Source organism: Emys orbicularis, chromosome 3 (assembly GCF_028017835.1).
Source record: "Emys orbicularis isolate rEmyOrb1 chromosome 3, rEmyOrb1.hap1, whole genome shotgun sequence".
In the NCBI taxonomy this organism is placed as follows: Eukaryota; Metazoa; Chordata; order Testudines; family Emydidae; genus Emys; species Emys orbicularis.
In genome coordinates, this window is record NC_088685.1 from 178292225 (window position 1) to 178311236 (window position 19012).

The following is a 19012-nucleotide window of genomic DNA, read 5'->3' on the forward strand; positions in this document are numbered from 1 at the left end:
TCAGCCACCACTTACTTTAATTAGACCATATGTGCAGATGAGAAGGAAATAAATAGCTCAGGGTCTCAAAAAGCTAATTATGGTTCATTCGGTCAAATACCTTTTCCTGGTCAAGAGGAATAATCACTATATCAAAATTAATTTACCAACTGAGTTTATATGACAAAAAAAGAAATAAAATGATCCAAAACAGACCTGTTGGGGATGCAAAGATCTGATCAGGATGCACAATAACATTTTCCATTCTTTTGGCTAGGGCCTTAGACAGACTCTTACAATCAGAACAGAGACAAAAGCCTTCAGCTCACTGAAGTCTCCCTTTTTAAGGCAATACTGTGATGATGGCTCAATGGCAATTGAGAGATAGCTTGTTCTGATGCTTTTATTCAAAATTATCAGCAAATCGTACCCCAAAATAGATCAAAATTCTTTGTACTAGTGTGCAGGAAGGCCAACAACACCAGGGATCTTCCCAGTGGTTAGTCTATCAGTGGGAGCTGTTTGTTCCTGAACAGTTAAAATCTTCAGGAGATCACAAAGAAACTGTAGAGTCTCAGACTGACAGGAAACCCTTGCAGATTACAAATTCATTTAATATCCCACAGCTATGTCCAGAGGATGATCTAATTCTCATTCAATGGCGTTTTCAAGTGGCTGATAACCTTCCACTCCATATTTTTCTTTCCCATTGCAAAGACACACTAAGCATGTACCCATCCATCTCATTATGCCCCTGAAATAAAGTGCAGCCTGGACCTTGCTATCCAATAGGTTCATCAAGAGCAGTTAATCGTTCAGATATACAAGCCAAACTCATTTATTATTAAATGCTTTTTAATTGTATTATTTCGTTCTCTGATTCTTTCATCCTCTGGTGTAGGATAAAATAGCAAAGTACTACACTTAGGAAGGAAAAATCAAATGCACAACTACTAAATGGGGAATAACTGGCTAGGTGGTAGTCCTGTGGAAAAGGATCTAGGGTTTACAGTGGCTTGAAAATAAGCCTACAGTATGATGCAATTGTGAAAAAGGCTAGTATTCTGGGGTGTATTAACAGGAGTGTCATATATAAAAAATGGGAGGTAATTTACTTGCTCTACTTGGCACTGGTGAGGCCTCAGCTGGAGTACTGTGTCCAATTCTGGGCATCACATATTAGGAAAGATGTGGACAAATTGGAGACAGTCCCGAGGAGAGCAACAAAAATTATAAATAGTTTAGATAACCTTTCCTCATAGGTCAGGTTAAAAAAACTGGGCATGTTTAGCCGTGAGAAAAGAAGACTGAAGGGGACCTGATAACAGTCTTCAAATATGTTAAGGGCTGTTATAAAGAGAAATGTGATCAATTGTTCTCCATGTCCAAAGAAGGTAGTAATGGACTTAATCTGCCTCAAGAGAGATTTAGGTCAGATGTTAGGAAAAGCTTTCTAACTATAAGGGTAATTAAACTCTGAAATTGGCTTCCAATGGAGGTTCTGGAATCCCCATCACTGGAGATTTTTAAGAACAGGTTAGACAAATACCTGTCAGGAGTGGTATGGGTTTACTTAGTCCTGCCTCAGGCCAGGAGGCTGGACTTGATGACTTCTTGAGGCCCTTTCCAGCCCTATGTTTCTGGGATTCTATAATCCCAGAACATATTTCCCTGTGTAGGTTGTGTGTGACATATTTTTGTAGCTAAAGATGTTACAGATTTCCTTGTGTGTATGTGTATGTGTCAGTTTATGGGGTATAGTACATACAGCTTTATGTCACATCATTGGTTTTCAAGCAATCATGAAACAGAAAAGGTATGTAGGAGGCTAATCTATATTAGTATTACCTGTTCTGTGAGATACAATAAAATATTAGAATAGACTCTGAAGTAATAGCATTTTGAATTAGCTTTAACCTAGTTTAAAGTGCCCTCTTCAGCCTGAATTAATATTCTTTATTATTTATTTAACACTGACAATGTGTTTGAAGCTGTACACAACAGATAAAGACAGTCATGGCCTGAAAGAGTTTACACTCTACAAAACAGGCACACTGTAGAGAAGACAGAGTGAGTCTATGTGGTTGCTGGCTCTCAAGCTCTGTAAGTTGCCTGCCATTGTTCCTGAAAAGGAAGTCTACCTCAGCAATGGTCACAGAATGTTTTCTACATCCCCCTTCTCAGGCAATCGATTCACTGGGTGGATGTCATGGGAACTGCAATAGGGGACAAAAATCTTAGTCCTGGTCTACACTACGAGGTTAGGTCAAATTTAGCTACGTTAGGTCGATTTTATAAGCAATGCGTGTACACAACCACCCCGTTCCGTCGACCTAAAGGGTTCTTAAAATCGACTTCTGTACTCCTCCCTGGTGAGGGGAGTAGCGCTAAAATCAACCTTGCTGGGTTGAATTTGGGGTAGTGCAGATGCAAAATTGCACAGGGCATGGTGGACAGAGGCTACAACAGGGACACACAGCAGTGCCGCGTGAAAGTTAAGGAGCTTAGGCAAGCCTAACAAAAGACAAAGGAGGCAAACGGTCACTCTGGGTCAGAGCCCTATACATGCCGCTTCTATGATCAGCTGCATGGATTCTAGGGGGGGACCCTACCACTATCCCACCACTGCCCATGGACACCTGCAAGGGGGGAGTCTCATGCAACAGGAAGGAGGATTTTGTGGATGAGGAAGAGGAGAAGGAGAATGCCCAGCAGGCAAGCGGTGAATCCGTTCTACCCGGCAGCCAGGACCTTTTCATCACCCAGGAGCCAATACCCTCCCAAGGTGGGATCCTGGACCCTGAAGCCAGAGAAGGCACCTCTGGTGAGTGCACATTTGTAACTACAGTATAGGGTTTAAAAGCAATTGTGTTTGTTTGATTTGCCCTGAAGAATTGGGATGCATTCGCGGCCAGTACAGCTACTGGAAAAGTCTGTTAACGTGTCTGGGGATGGAGCGGGAATCTTCCAGGGACATCTCCATGATGCTCTCCTGGAGGTACTCTGAAAGGCTTTGCAGAAGGTTTCTGGGGAGGGCTGCCTTATTTTGTCCTCCACGGTAGGACACTTTACCACACCAAGCCAGTAGCAAGTAGTCTGGAATCATTGCAGCACAAAGCATGGCAGCGAATGGTCCTGGGTTTTGGTCGCATTCAAGCAACATTCCATCTATATCTTTCTGTGTTAGCCTCAGGAGAGTGATATCATTCATGGTCACCTGGTTGAAATAGGGGAATTTTTGTAAGGGATCACTAAAAGGACCCTGTTCATGCTGGGCTGTTTGCGCTTGGCTAAAAGAGATCATCCCAGAGAATAGCCACGTGGCAGGGGGGAAGGGTGAAGGGATCATCCCGGAGAATAGCCACGCGGTGCGGGGAGGGGAGAAGGGATCATCCCAGAGAATAGTCACACGGTGGGGTGGGAGTAGGTGTGTGCTGCACATCCACCTGAAAACTGCAGCCCCTCCTTTTAAATGGCAAACCCAACCTGCATTGCTTGCTATGGGAAAGGAGGGTGCTGCAGTTTGAAACCATTCCCACATGTTATGAAGGCGGAAGAAGCCAACCCCGCGTACCCTTTGGCTTACCATGGCTGCATGGAAACCGAATTCTGTTGCCCAGCCGTGTGTGATGTGTCACCATACCGGCAGGCGCTCAATATAAAAGGCAAAATGCGACTTGTACCTAAAGCCCATGTGCTGTCTGCTGTGAATTGCTTTATTCACTGTGAAAGAGTCTCCCTTTTGTTCTCAGAAATGTATCATCTCTAATTTTACTCTCCCTTTTTATCCTCCCGCAGGTGCAAATGTTTCTATGCTCCCCCTATCATCTCCGTCCCTGAGGTTATCGCAGATTAGAAGGCGAAAACAATGCACTCGCGATGACATGTTTTCTGAGCTCATGCAGTCCTTCCGCACTGATAGGGCACAGCTGAATGCATGAAGGCATTCAGTGGTAGAGGCCAGGAAAGCATTAAGTGAGCACGATGAGAAGAGGCAGGAGGCGATGCTGAGGCTAATGGGGGACATGATGGGGTGTCTGGTGGAGCTGCAGGAAAGCCAACAAGAGCACAGACCCCCGCTGCATCCACTGTATAACCATTTGCCCTCCTCCCCAAGTTACTTTCTTAGGAGCTATCACTAGCTTTATAAAGATTATCTTCAGACATTTAAGAGCCTTTTGTGTTGCTTAAAACTGGAAATTGCTTGCCTTTTTTTTGAACTTCAGATCTTTTTGTGAGATTGATTATAGTTAAAAAAAATACATCCTGGGATTTAAGAATTTAATAAACTTTTGGGAAAATGGAAAGCAATTAATAGAGACAATTATGATCACATAATAAAAAGATTCAATTATTAGCTGTACTCTGCATTAACTTCTGCAAGAAACTCTGGAGAATTGAAGGGAGACTATGCCACTAAGCAGCCACTCTTTCCAAAAACTCTCAGAATGCCAGCTTCAAACTGTTTGCACAGACAGGCTTCCACAGGATTGGAGGCTGTGGGCCCCTCTACCCTTGTGCATGCCATGAAAATGATGTAAGACCTGACTCTTCAGAACCTGCCAAATCCCTTAAATAATGAAGGGCCAAATTCTGACAGCCTTACTTAGGCTGAGCAGTACCTTAATCCTTGATCCGCTTGTTGAGTAAGAAACTATTCAATATGACTGAGGCTGGCAGAATTAGGCCTTAAATAAGTATATAAAGTTACCCTAACCTCAATATTTGGACTGTTCAAGGTATTTCCTATTAGAACTTCAAAGCAATACTGCAAATACTGAGATAATCTATTTGTCTTAGATTCACAGATTTTTAAGAGCCAAAACAAGCATTTTGTCTCATTTTTTGTGTTGTTTATTAGAACATGTTCACCAAAATTCTAACTCACCAAGGCTATGTCTACACTACATAGCCTATGTCAGCATAGCTATGCTGTCATAGGTCCCTCGTGTAGATGCAGCATACACTGACAGGAGAAGTGACAGGTTCTCTGTCAACAGAAGTGCTCTTATGGCCGCACTAGGAGTTTTGTCGGTATAGCTATGTCAGTCAAGGGTGTAGGTTTTTCTCACTCCTGACCAGCGTAGCTATGCTGGCATAAGTTTTAAGTGTAGACAAGAGCTAGAGGTAGGGCAAGTACTATATCATCCCTATGCCCTTTCTTTGCTTTTCTGATTTCTCTGAAAGGCAATATCATAAAGCTTATTCCTGGAGGCCTATTCCTGACACAGGAATTTAAGAGCACCATAATGAGAATATAGTTTTAAGAAGGGTATAACTGTCTCAATGCTTACCAGTATATAAAGGTGCTGAAAATCGCCACACTGATGATACTGAAGGGAAGGAAATGTAGTATGTATGCTAACAATATTTGCCACTTCTGATATAAGCCATCTTTGCTTTCATGGTCACTGACAGCACGTAATGGAGGAACTGGAGTGGAAAGTACAATAGAAATTAAAGCACCATTGACCAAAAATACCATGCAGAAGTTGATGCTCGCAAAGCTTAGACAAGGCAACGTGACAACTCTTAGAATATTTCAGAAACACTTTGTTCAAACCCATCTGGGTAGCCTAGTGCCAGTGCATTTGAAAACCATGTTCACTAGTAGATCAGATAGTCTATACACTTAACCAGAGGTGGCCAGATGCGTCATGGGAGATACTAGCAGGTAAGAATCTGACACTACTCATAAGAACTGTCTTTGATGGTCAGTTTACGGAGATGTCCATCTTCTATGATGATGGCCACATATATGCCCTTGATAGAAAAAACAGTTTTCACTCTTCAAACAGAGGTATTGTTACTACATGGGAGGCCAACATATGGCACTTGTAAAAGAAAGAGCATGTGAAAATAACAATACTCATAAGTATAAGATACCACAATATAATACTTTCAAGGATAAAAAAGTCTAATCAAGACTTCTATCCTTAGTCACTGTTGAAGCCAGCCATGTCATATGCCCTTTCAACCTTTCCATGCCCATAACTGTGATTTCAATTAACAGAGTGCAAATTTGCAGCTAGACTTTGTCCTGCCTTTACACAGCCAGACGGGGGCATAGGAGGCAGTAAGGACTATTCCCCACTTGCATAATTCATGTAAGAGCTGGCCAAAAATGCAGCCCCCGCACAGAGGCAGAAAGTGGACAAGGAAGGACAGGGATTAGGTGGAGCCACAGTTCCATACTCCCTGCCATCTCAGCTAGAGGGCCATGCCAGGGGAGCATGCTATACTCTTTAAATAAGTGTAATAACTTACTTCACTGAACACAATCAGGTTGCTTTGAGTTATACGGTCTTTCTCTGTGGCACTATACCTTCCATTGCTTTCCTGTGGGACATTGTGCTTATGTACCACCTCTTATTATGGGCTATCTGCTAAAACTATGATGTAGCTCTTAAAATTAGCATTCTTAAAGGCCTTTTTCATAGTATATACAGTACTTGCTACGCATCATATGGAGGAACTAATAACTTACACAGGGCAACAGCATTGAGCATTCCTATGTAAGGTGGAGCACTCACACACTGGTAAATGAGCCCCACACGATCTTGCAGTGCTCCTTTTAGAAGATCATTCTTCAGTCTGAGAAGGAAAAGTGCTAAAAACAGGCCAAACAACAGATTCTGAGAAAGACGCATGATGATGCCAGTCTTATCTCTGGAGAAGTTTCTTGTTGTCCTCCTGAAATTGAAACAAAATCATTGTACTATTTTTGCTTGTTATGACTGATTAAGCACTGATAATGTGTCCAGCTTTGAAAAAGAAACAAAGGCACTCTGCCCCAAAGAAGTTACAACGTAAAAGACAGCATAAGGAAAATGGGATGCACTGGGAAGCCCAGAGGAAGAAATAATGTATGTGCGTATATGCAAGGTGAATAAGATCCAAATGATGTTATTAGCGAGCTTCAAAATTAATTTTTTTTTTAGAGTGAGTCCTTACCGTAAGAGAATCCATAGTTTGGAGACTGCACTGGGTGAGTCTTTGCTTTTGAATGGTATTGCTGGCAGGTCTTTCATGCATTTTGTTCTTTCAATGGCCTCCAAAGTCTTGCGAAAGATCTCTGAATTTTTATAGGCAGATGTAATGATGTGAACTCTTCTGTAGGTTTCCAGTTCACGTTCTTTGCTTTGAGTGTCCACAGATGTCAGATCCACTGCAAATTTACCCAAGTGTTAAACTACAGACATTATCAAAGGCCTGATCATTTCACCTTCTTACTCTCCCTTCACCAAAGCCTTTGTAGAAAAATCTGCAGGAGGAGGAAAAGTCTGCTGGAAACTGGAAACTTTTCACCTTGTGGCGGTTCCTCTCCATTCTCTCAATGTGCGGAATTCAGTCTCTGGAATTTCTGTGGAACCCTGACTCTGTGGAGCCCTAGATCCTGAAATGAATGGACTTGCCTTTCACTGGTAGAGCCTCTAACTTTGTTCCCCACTGGAAAAGAACCATATTGCCATTGCCTATGCCCTAACTCCTGTTCAGGGAAAAGAAGTTGCAAAGGAGGTGCTAATGCTGCTTAGGATGGATGAATGGATGATCAGATTTCCACTCAGAAATCTGCCAGGCTTTGAGGAATGCCCACCATACAGAACAACTTCTCTCTGACTCCTACCCCTTCTCTACTATGAGATACTCCAACCTAACCCATGGGGTTTCATTTTGTGAAATATTGGTCTCAGGGGATAACATGCTCCCAGAGTTACTTCTCTTCTCTCTCCAATGCAGCTTTGCCCTGTTGCACTGGTTTTTGCTCCCTCCTCCGGTGGAAGGGAACTTCCAGTCTCAACAACCCCTCCCTCACCCATTTTAAAAATGTAAAATAGAAAATGCTGGGCTGGTCACATTACCCATTACTGGCCCAAACCCCATGTAAAGCAAACATTTATTTAAAAAAATTATTTACTGCAGTGGAACTTACAGAAGATAAAAATTCTGCGTAGCTGGATGCTCCATATTAATAAATTCACCTATAAATTGGTCTTGCCACCAGCAGATGTTTCTTATTATTAGCAGATGAGAACCTTGTGTGTTCTAGTTGTCTTACTTGTATGATCAAATGCTAATGCTGTGGAGTTTTGGAACATCACATTTCTTTTGAAGCAAATAATTATCTAACTTTGACCAATAGCATCAGAACCTGGATTAAAGTTCTCAGGAGCATATGTTCTAACAGATAACTTACTTCTCTAAACCTGCTAAGCTGGCTACATAAAGTGTTCAGATTACACCTTCTCTTCATAAGTTTTGTATTTTCAGTGCTGTGTATGCTTAAACTCTAGGGGTATGTTAGACTGCAATTAGACACCTGTAGCTGACCCATGCGAGCTGACTCGGGCTCGTGGGGCTCAGACTATGGGGCTGATTCATTGCAGTGTAGACTTCCAGGCTCAGGCTGGAGCCCAGACTCTCTAGGACCCTGAAATGTTAGAGGGACTCAGAGCTCAGATTGCTGAAGTCTACACTGCAATGAAACAGCCCTGGAGCCCAAGCCCCAGGAGCTTGAGTCAGCTGGCAGGGGCCTGCTGTGGGTTTTTAATTGCAGTGTAGACATACCGTAAAATGTTGTCAGATTGGAGTTAAACCATAACAATAGCACCTTTAGCACCTTTGTCCAAGGAGTTTAAAGTACTTTACAAAAGATTAATTAAGCTTCAGAGCACCTCTGTGAGGTAACTGAAATAAGCAATATTGTCCTCAGCTATAGTGGTCAGTACTTCCAAAAATCAGGTAATATGTCTTTAAAGATGGGGATCCAACATTTAGTCACCCAAACCCAGAAGTAACTTTGGAAAATTTGGCCCTAAGCGACTTGCTCAAGGTCACACAGCAAGTCAATGTGAGAGTTTTAAAATCTAATCCCTGCACTAACCACTAGGCCCTGTAGTTCAGTGGTTCTCAAACTAGGGCCGTCGCTTGTTCCGGGAAAGCCCCTGGCGGGCCGGGCCGGTTTGTTTACCTGCCGCGTCCGCAGATTCGGCCGATCGCAGCTCCCACTGGCCGCGGTTCGGTGCTCCAGGCCAATGGGGGCTGCAGGAAGCAGCGCAGGCCGAGGGACGTGCTGGCCACCCGAACCTGCGGACGGGGCAGGTAAACAAACCAGCCCAGCCTGCCAGGGGCTTTCCCTGAACAAGCGGCGGCCCTAGTTTGAGAACCATTGCTGTAGTTAACATTCTGTTCTTCATTTACTGTCATGTTTGACAAATACCAAACATTGTACTTCGACTCCATAATTAATACAATCCATTCTATGAAACATGATGCTTTATTTTCCTCTGACACTGGTGTAAATTAGGAGTAACAATAGTGAAAAGTGACCTCAGGGATAACAGATTCAGACCCCCTGTTTATATAGTCAAAATGCACAGAAGCTACCAATTTTCTGAACACTTATAATTCTTTGATCTAAACTTTTTTCTTTATCTTCACATTCAAAGGTTGACACTTGAAGAATGTAGCACTTCGTGTTTACTGAACGTTTTAAAATGTGAGTCTAAATCTCAAACTTGTGACTTTGAGACTATTCAAATTCATGATGACAAAATTATCCTTACTGTCATATTAGTATTTTCAGCTTTTTTCAATTCCAGCTTCTCATCTACAATCATTCTCTCTCCTAACTGAAGGCAGAATGCCACCAAAACAATAGAAAAATACTGCTTCCCTCTGAATGTGCCACGCTTCTTCATACAACGTTTTGGACATTTCTGGATTCACTAGTTAGCGTTCAAACAGCTGTCAGCAATCAGCCACCCAAATATACTAGATTAAAAATATGGGTTCTTTGAGTATTTAGGCATGTACATCCTACTCTAGGTGCCATATACCCCATACACACTAGAATAGGAATCTGTGAATTCCTTTCTGATGTACACCCTGCAGGTCCTCATGCTCTGCCCCCAAACCCAAGGGCAGAATGGCTGAAACCATTCCTTGGTTCCTTCTTATCACCAGTGGCAGCAAAATGAAACCAGGCTGTGTCTGCTTCTTACCCCTTACCACATTCTCCAAGCCTATCCTTACCTGGCAACTTAAGGGTTATTTCCATAGAAATCTATCCTTTTTTTTCTCTTTAAAAATTTACTTAAACTTATTTTGTTTTTTAAACAAACACTTATTTTCTCTCAGCACTTTGTGCCACAACCACTTAAAATAGCAAATTCAAAATTTGGGCTTCATTCTGCCTGTCTTGTTACAGACTCATTCTCCTTGCTATAGCTCTTTATTCCATCTCAACAAGAGCCATGTGCCTGACCATTGCTTTGATGGTCATTCTCCTGAGGAATGAGAAAATCTAGAGACACCCATCTAAAATTATATCATCTGGAGGAGTTTATCAGAGGCACTTCGGACCCAGAAGTACAGGCATCAAGCTTCAAGATGGAACCATCCACCTCTGAGTCCTACACTGTCAGCACCCCCATCAACTGGAATATGACTCCCAAAGCTGGAACTGGTAAGGAATCTGGCCCAGCACTGACAAGCCAGATAGAATCCAAAGATCAGCTTGGCACCAATGGCTGCTCCAGCACCAAAGACCGGTACTGTCTCCTCCATGCTGAGGCAAAGTAGATGAGAGCCCCAGACTAAGCACAGTTCCTGGCACTGGTCTTTCTCCCCTTAAGAGGAGGAAAGTTGAAAGGCCTAAGAAGAGCTGTTCACCTCCACTCTCCTCCCAGGGACTGAGCACAAAGTGCTCTTATGCTTCAGGGCAAACAACAATGGTTTCAGCTTTAGCTCAGCTACCCAGGTCCCTGCCGATACCAATTCCTCAACACCAATCATCACGTACTGATATTTGAGCCAGCACTGGCAATTGAGCCACGAGCTTCTCCCAAAGACTCATCGTCATCATCTCCTCCCCCTGACAAGGAGCCTCTTTTGGCTCTGGATTATTTCAGGACTTTTCAAGAGCTGCTGTGTCAAATTGCTGTCACACTGAAAACTGAGACCTCAGTGACTGATGAAAGGCCCATACATTATTTGATATCTTCCAGCCCTCCACTGTGGGCAGGTTACCAATGCCTATAAATGACGGCATCTTGGAGCCAGCTATAGACCTCTGGAAGACCACTGCTACCCTTGCATGACTGCAAAACCAGCAGAAAAAAGATAAAAGTTCCACTGAGAGGCTTAGAACAATTCTATACACATCCAATCCTTGAATCTCGGGTATGTCTCTGTGATTCATGAGAAAGTGAGCCTGCATGGTCCACCAACAGTTACTCTTGAAGATAAAGACCCCAAAAAGCTGTATCTCTTTGGGAGGAAAGCTTACTCCTGCACTCTACACATACTGAATTACCAAGCATTATTCATCAAGTATGATTTTTTGATGTGGGACAAAGTATTTCCGTTTGTGAACAAGCTTCCTCCAAAAATCAGGGAGGCATCAAAGGCCAATGAGAGGCAATGTGGCCTAGTAGCACTGGACTGACACTCAGGGTCCTACATTATATTACCAGCTCTGCCACTGGCCTGCTGGGTGACCTTGAGTAAGTCATTTTACCTCTCTGTACCTCAGTTTCCCCATCTATAAAATGGGGATAATGATACCGACCTTCTTTGTAAAGCACTTTGAGACCTATGAATGAAAAGTGCTATATAAGAGCTAGGGTAGTTCTTATTATTACTGTTATATCTTGTTATCACTATATTGGTGGAGGGATGCTCAGAACTTTTGGAAAGGCATAATCTTCTCCACCCCTCCACCTACAAAGACACTGACCATAGACACATCAGGAACTGGTTGGGGTCTTCACCTGGACTAACTTCAGATACATGGGATATGGTCCCAGAAGGAGATGAGCCTCCCCATAAACATCCTAGAACTCTGGACGATCAGATTATCTGCAAACCATTCCTTATAGTTTTAAAGAATTCCACTGTACAGATCTTCACAGACAAAACATCTGCATTTTATTATATAAAGAAGCAGGGTGGTATCTGTTCATCACCTCTATGCCAAGAGGAAATCAGATTATGGACATGGTCAACTCCATGGATAACCCCAGTTGCTCTTCACCTTCCAGGAGTCAACAACAACATAGCAGACAATCTGTCACCAATGGTCTCTGAAGAGCTCCATACTCAGCCTGATATTTCAACAATAGGAAATCCCATTATAGACTCATTTGCCATCGAAGAGAACACAAAGTGCCCAGGTTTTGCTCCAGGCGGAGCCTGAACCCAGGATCCATGCAAGCAGGGCCATCCCTAGCTATTCTGGGGCCCTACGGGGGGGGGGGGGGGAGCGCAGGCCTCCATGGGGGGGGGGGGCTGGTCCCAGGCCTCCACGGGGGGATGGGGCTGGCTTGAGGACAGGGGGAAACTGCCCCCCAGCACTCACCGGTGGCGCAGCTGGGGCCAGGTCGCTGCACTTCCTGCCACCGGTGAGTGCAGGCCTGGCCCTGCAGCAGTCCTCAGGGGTGGGAAGAGGCAGGGCTGGGGTGGAGCAGGGGCGGGAAGGGGCAGGGGCAGACCAGGGCAGGGGCTTTGTGGAAGGGATGGAGTGGGGGCGGGGTGGGGGCAGGGGCTTTGGGGAAGGGGTGGAGTGGGGGCAGTGCTGGGGCGGAGCAGGGGCAGGAAGAGGCGGGGTTGGGGCGGAGCAGGGGCGGGGGCCATGGGGAAGAGGTGGGGTAGGGACTAGAGCAGCACGCAGCTGCTCAGGGCACCAGGAAATGTGGTGCCCCAAATTTCCTGGTGCCCTACGCTGCTGCATACTTTGCGTATGGGTAAGTATGGCCCTGCATGCAAGACACTTTTCTCATACCATAGAATCAAGTTTTGATGATATGTAAAGTCCAGAAGGATTGCAGCTATATCTGGCACTGCTTGATGTCCTGGTAATGATCCCTCATGGACAGCTGCTTTGCAATGTCCACAAAAACATCTTTTTTCCAGTGTCCAGCCACAACAACTTCCTGAACCAGTGCTTCTTCCCAGATGGTGATCTGATCCATGGTCTCGGCATGGCTCCGAGCAGCTGTGCAAGGCATGTTGTGGGCTTTGGGAGTGTATCACAATTGTATCCTGAGATCCAGGAGCAAATGGGCAACATCTGGATCCACACCAGCTTCTTATGGGGTGGGAGGTTGTCCTTGGAACTTGATTAGAGCAGGGAGGGCACACAGGTAACCGGACAGGTTAGTAATTGTCAACCTGCAAAGCACTGTGGGGTAGCTATTGAAAGCATGCAAAAAGTATTGTGCAGCAGTTGGTCTACTGTTCATGTGGATGCAAACTAATTCAATTTGGAGGAAACCTCGTTCACTTTGCAAGATGACTCCAGAGTTGGCGACATATGTAGAGTTAGTGTGCAGTGATAGATTGTGTCGTGTGTATGTAAGCATTTTCAAACCAGATTAACTTGATTTGATCCAATTTAAAACTCCCATGTAGACATGCCCTCCAGCTCTCTGAACTCTCATTCAGTTCAACTAAAGTCTTCCTTGCAGCAATTTCACTATGCCAACTTCCTAGCCAGTCATGTTTAATTTTTCCCACCCTACTGTATCCAGCGCTGCTTCACACTTATCTATCGATCTTAAGATTGTCCTTTCAGGACTCATGGATCCTCCCCCTTTGAATGCCTTTCTGCTCTCTACACCATTTCGCTCTCAAAAGGGCCTTTTTGGTGGTCATTACATCAGTCAGTAGGGTCAACTAACTCCAAGCTCTCATGGCTGACCCTCCTTACACAGCATTCCGCAGAGATAAGGTGGTGCTGAGATCTCACACTAAATTTATTTGCAAAGTTGTCTCAGACTTTCATTTAAATCAATCCATTAATCCCCTCATTTTCTTTACAAAACCCACTCCTACCCATCAGAGAAGAAATTTCATACTAAGACATTTCAAGGGGCTTTGCTATATTACTTGAATAGGACAAGCCCTTTTAGACAACCTATCTTTTTGTTTCCATAAGTAGCACTTCTAAAACACAAGCTGTTTTTCCCCAGAGAATATCTAAATGGATTATACCGTGTATTCAGTCTGTTATTACATGGTTGATATACCTCTTCTGCCAAATATTCGACTAGGGCGCAGGCTGCCTTGTCTGCATATTTCAGAAATATAACCATGTCTGAGATGTGCCAGGAAGCCACCTGGAGTAATCCTAGGGTGACCAGATGTCCCGATTTTATAGGGACAGTCCCGATTTTGGGGTCTTTTTCTTATATAGGCTCCTATTACCCCCCATCCCGATTTTTCACACTTGCTGTCTGGTCACCCTAAGTAATCCCCTCATTTTTGTTAAACATTTTGTCCTTGATTTGGGCGCAAGATTGGATGCCAAATTTGGGAGGTCAGTGTTACAATCAGTGTTTTAGTTAGTGGCAACTAGGACTCCTCAGTTTTGCCATCCAGATGGGGCATTGCTTGCCAATCACCTAGAGGGGGGAGTGGGATGCACATGGACAATTTCTCAAAATAAAAAACCAGCAACTTACTTTGCAATAACTGTGGTTCTTCAAGATGCTGTCCATCAGTGTGGATCTCATGACCTGTCCTCCATCCCCACTTTTTTTTTTGGTGAGTCTTCCTTAAATTGATTTTCTGAATTAGCTCTAGAACTGAGGGATGTTTGCAACTTCTCTGCCCTTTATATGCTGTTGGCTTGGGTGGGGCACAAGGATATGCAGGGCACAAGTGCAGCCACACAAACACTGCAAATCAAAGCTTCTAGTCTCATGTGCATGGGGCACATGTGCACCTAGAGTGGGATCCACATGGACAAAATGTTTTGAAGAACCATAACTACTGCGAGGTAAGTAAATGTTTTGTTTTAAATCAACAATAAGAGCCAAATACTGCATAATGCTGTGGAGTCTCTGAGCATTTTCAACTTCCACTAAAGTCAATAGGAATTGAAGGCACTCCATACTTTGGAAAATCAAGTCTAAATTTCTAGGAGCAAAGGAGCGTCATGAATCCAAAGGATCCCTGAACCTGGAACTCTAGTTGTGGTGTTAGTTTGCCCTATTAGTTCATATTGCTCTATTGCAGTGCTATTGTGTATTTTTACTGTTTACTGATCCAAAGTAAAGTTCACATCAGTTTGTTCTTTCTTTTCTGGCTCTAGTTTGCCTATCACTAGGGCATCTGAATGTTCTATATCCCACAGGTTTAAAATAAGTATCGTACCAGATAAAAGCAGCATGTTTTCAAAACTGACCTAAACTATTTTGTTGCTGATCCCACAGTTACTTTTATTCTCAGATCTAAGAGCAGTTGTTCTGTTGAATACGTTACATAATTTTATAGCATTGATCCCCATTTAGAAGCAATGGAACAAACTAGCTTAGCACAATTACAAAGAACAGGAAGAATTACAATAAGTTATGTTGGAAAAAATTCCAACCTGCTTGCCTAGAATAAAATGCCAACATCTTTGCTAATATGAGTTGGATAAACTTACCATAAAAGTCAAAAGGATTTGATTGTTCAGGGCAGGCGTAGTTGCAATCACTAAAAAATGTGATCATTTCTGGAGGGTCCCCACAGAAAACCAATTCTCCAAAACTCATGATGGCGATTTTGTCAAATAACTGGTTGGACAACACAATATATATTAATGAGATCAATTTACTACTAACAAGGAAAACATGAATACTGGAATAGTACTTTACAATTTGGTAAATAAAGGCTCTTTAACAGGAAGAGTAGATTTGACCCATCATTACATTTCCTTATTGTATTTCTGAACTGCCAAATGTCTTTTTAATCATAAACTACTAACTGACCCTTTTTAAAGGTATTGGATCCTACCAGCTATGAAGAGAAAGGTGCAGGCTGAGCACAGGAATGGGGACCATGAACTCTTGACTTCTCAGTTTTGACACAACCTTACTTTGTGACCTTGGTCAAGTCACTGACCCTCTCTGTGTTTTAGTAACCCTAATCTGTAAAATGGGTGCAAATATACTAATCTGCCTCAGGAGGGTCAGACATGCAGGCTTACCACTTTCTGAAAGCCAGGTCCCTTTAAGGGTGTCTCAGGTTGGGTACACAAAATCACCAGCCACTTTTGAAAATATTGGCCATTATGTACATTGTCTTTTTAAAAAAAATAAAACACAAACTATACCCAGCTGTGCCTCAGCCTATCTGTCATTGGTTGGTCAATTTCTTGCATCACAGAAGAAATGGGTTTTGGAGAGGAATCTGGAGAGGAATTTGTTATAAGTTCAGAAAGGCAGGGACGAGGAAAGCATGAAGGCAGTTGTGGACAAATGAGCAGTTGAGGTTCGCATCAGTGGTACAGCAGAGGGATCAATGGGAAGTATGAATAGAGACAAGAACAGAGAAGTGGAAAGGGGCAGAGCTGTAAGGGCCCAGAAGGTGAGGACAAGCAGCTTGAATTTGATGCAGTGGAAAATGGGAACTAGTGCTGGGATTTGAAGATAAACTGTATTTAATTTTGTACTAAACTCTCATCTGCAAGAAAAACTGCATGGAGTGATGCTCAGTAAGAAGCTATTATTATTTTGATATTCCTTACCCTGAAAAGTTCTGACCGTGGCTGATGAATTGTAATAATCACAATTCTGTCTTTGCGTGCAAGTTCCGAAAGCAACAAGACAATCTGATTTGCAGTCATGCAGTCCAGTCCTGTAGTTGGTTCATCGAGTAACATGACCTCTGTGAATAACCAGGATAATTTCTGAAAACTCAGGTAAATGGTAAGCAAATTTATAGTTTCTGTCCTTTATAGGTCATTCAATGCACACTGTAGAATTATCTCTAAAGTGTGACAGCCATGCAAACCTGTGTACGCAAAACTACAACACATTTATTTCTCTGGCCTGATCCTTCAGCCTTTACTTGTTTCAGTGGTCCATTTTCAACCACAGTGAATACAGAGTGCAAGATCAGGTCCTCTCTTTGATACCAGAATTAGAACTTGATCATTTTTTCATGTTGACTTTTTCTTAGTGAAGCTACCAAAATAGATTCAGTGTGTTTGTCAGCTTTTAGAATTAGCATTATAAAATGATGCTTATAAGGATAAGATGCTACATAAAATTAGCTAAAAGTGTGTATTCTGCATGCACACAGGATACATAACTGTGCTTTATATAATAAACTATTTAAAATTATCCTGTAGTACAGTATATAGTTCTGTATGTGAACCAGTCTTATTAGTGCATTATTTTCTTTGTAATTTTAATTGTATTTTATTATACATAAGAATTCGGGGGGTGGGAGGTGAAGGAAGAGAGAGACAGTCCTGGAAAATGAATGATTTTATTTTTTCCACAAAAGTGGTACAGCGTGGAAAATTCCCACGCTGACCAGTCCCCCAATTTTATTAGTATCTATGACTGCTGTCATTGAACCAGAGTTCATACAGTGTATAATGTAGTGTAGATCATTCATCAAGGGAAAGACAATTCTCATTTCATCACTGGCTGAATTAATATAGCAAACTACAAATGTTGATTCTTTGAATTATTGCAACATAGGTATTATATTGCCCCTTTTAAGTTCCCAACAGAAATCATAAATTTCTTCACAAAAATGTTCAAGAAAGTAGTGGATACAGCATATCAGTGCTCTAAAAGCTGCATTAGCTAAGGTATGGGGTATACTTCATTCACTGGCTGGTTGCATTAACTTATGTACGAGCACTGCTAAATGGTTATTCCAATTGAATTGCAAATTTAAGTAATTGTCAAGGCAAGTAGAGCTTGGGCATGGGCTACTTTTTTGGCTCTGTTTTATATCCAAATAAATGAATATGAAGGACAAAGTAATAATAATAAATAATAATATTTAGCACTTACATAGCACTTTGAAAACACAAAGTGCTGAACAAACATTACAAAATTAATCCTTACAACTCCCCTCTAAAATAAGTAAGTTTTATTAGCTCTGTTTTACAGATGGGAAATAGAAGCACAGTTGTAAAGGACTTAATTTAAGCACATGGTTAAACACATGCTGAAATCCCTAAGATCTATGCATGTGCTTAAACTTAACTATCAGGGTCTACGTGACTTGCCAAGGCCACAGCATAGGTCAGTGACAAAACAGGAGTCTCAGCCTATGCTCTAGTCACTAGACATTTCTGCCTCCCTGCAGAGCTGATTGTGCACTGAGCCTGCATGTTGAAATCAATGGCAGTTTGGAGTGTGGATCTGTGATAGAAGAAAAGTGCTATTATATTTTAAAATGTTATTTAAAGGTGGGTGGTGGGAGTGTGTGCAAAGTGACAGCATAATGAAAAGGACAAGGTATTTGTTTTATTCTGAAAAGCTGTTCAGTACTCACTAGGATCTTGTAATAGCTGGGCTGCAATTGAAACGCGACGCCTCTCACCACCAGAAATTCCCCTAAAAATACGGCTTCCAATTACATTAGTAGCAACATGGCTGAGACTCAGCTCAGCCATAACAGCATCTACCTGCAAAATAGTTACAATTTAAAAAGAATGTGAAGTAATGTTCATTGCCCGACTCAGACAGTTGCACACTACATTAAAAATTGTGAGAAGCAGCTCATATCATTCTAAACTGCCCCCAATATGCTGCCCACGCTCCGTGTTAGTGGGAGTTATTTACAATAATCTGGACTTATTTTTATTTCATTCTTGGATGGGAAGGTAGAATTTCATTTTCAGTTGACCATTTACACTATCACACTATCTTTAAAGTTCAACACGGATCAGTCAGTCAAGTGTCTCTGACACTGGTTTTCTACTTACACCACCTGAATGCATAGCATCTTAGCCATCTGTCTGTCCATTAGTTTAAATGACTGGCAGTGGTCAGTTTGGAATCTCTGAGTATTGTTCTGCATCTGCCATCTATAGAGTTTTCTCTATTGAGTGTTCTTTCTGAGGAGTACGCTTTTTGTAGATGTCTATGGTTTCTGTTGAACTCTCCATTGTCAGTTTCAATCACATGATCTGAGCAATTAATTATTTTTCTTTACAACAGCTGGAGTTGTCCATCCTTTTTCTCCATCCACTTTGGTTCATCAGATTCTAGACCCAGAAGTTCTCTAACTGAGTGAT

At 42.5% G+C, this 19012-nt stretch overlaps 1 protein-coding gene across 1 annotated transcript in view; it reads right to left on the reverse strand.

Moving 5' to 3' along the window:
• The window catches only part of ABCG5 (ATP binding cassette subfamily G member 5), a 31992-nt gene that overhangs the window by 6458 nt on the left and 6522 nt on the right, over positions 1 to 19012 (reverse strand). The window contains exons 5-10 of the mRNA XM_065402215.1: positions 18268 to 18400; positions 16496 to 16635; positions 15413 to 15542; positions 6934 to 7147; positions 6467 to 6672; positions 5274 to 5412 (exon numbers count right to left, since the gene is read on the reverse strand). Of these exons, the coding sequence (XP_065258287.1) occupies positions 5274 to 5412; positions 6467 to 6672; positions 6934 to 7147; positions 15413 to 15542; positions 16496 to 16635; positions 18268 to 18400 (962 nt within the window). The remainder of the gene's footprint in view (positions 1 to 5273; positions 5413 to 6466; positions 6673 to 6933; positions 7148 to 15412; positions 15543 to 16495; positions 16636 to 18267; positions 18401 to 19012) is intronic.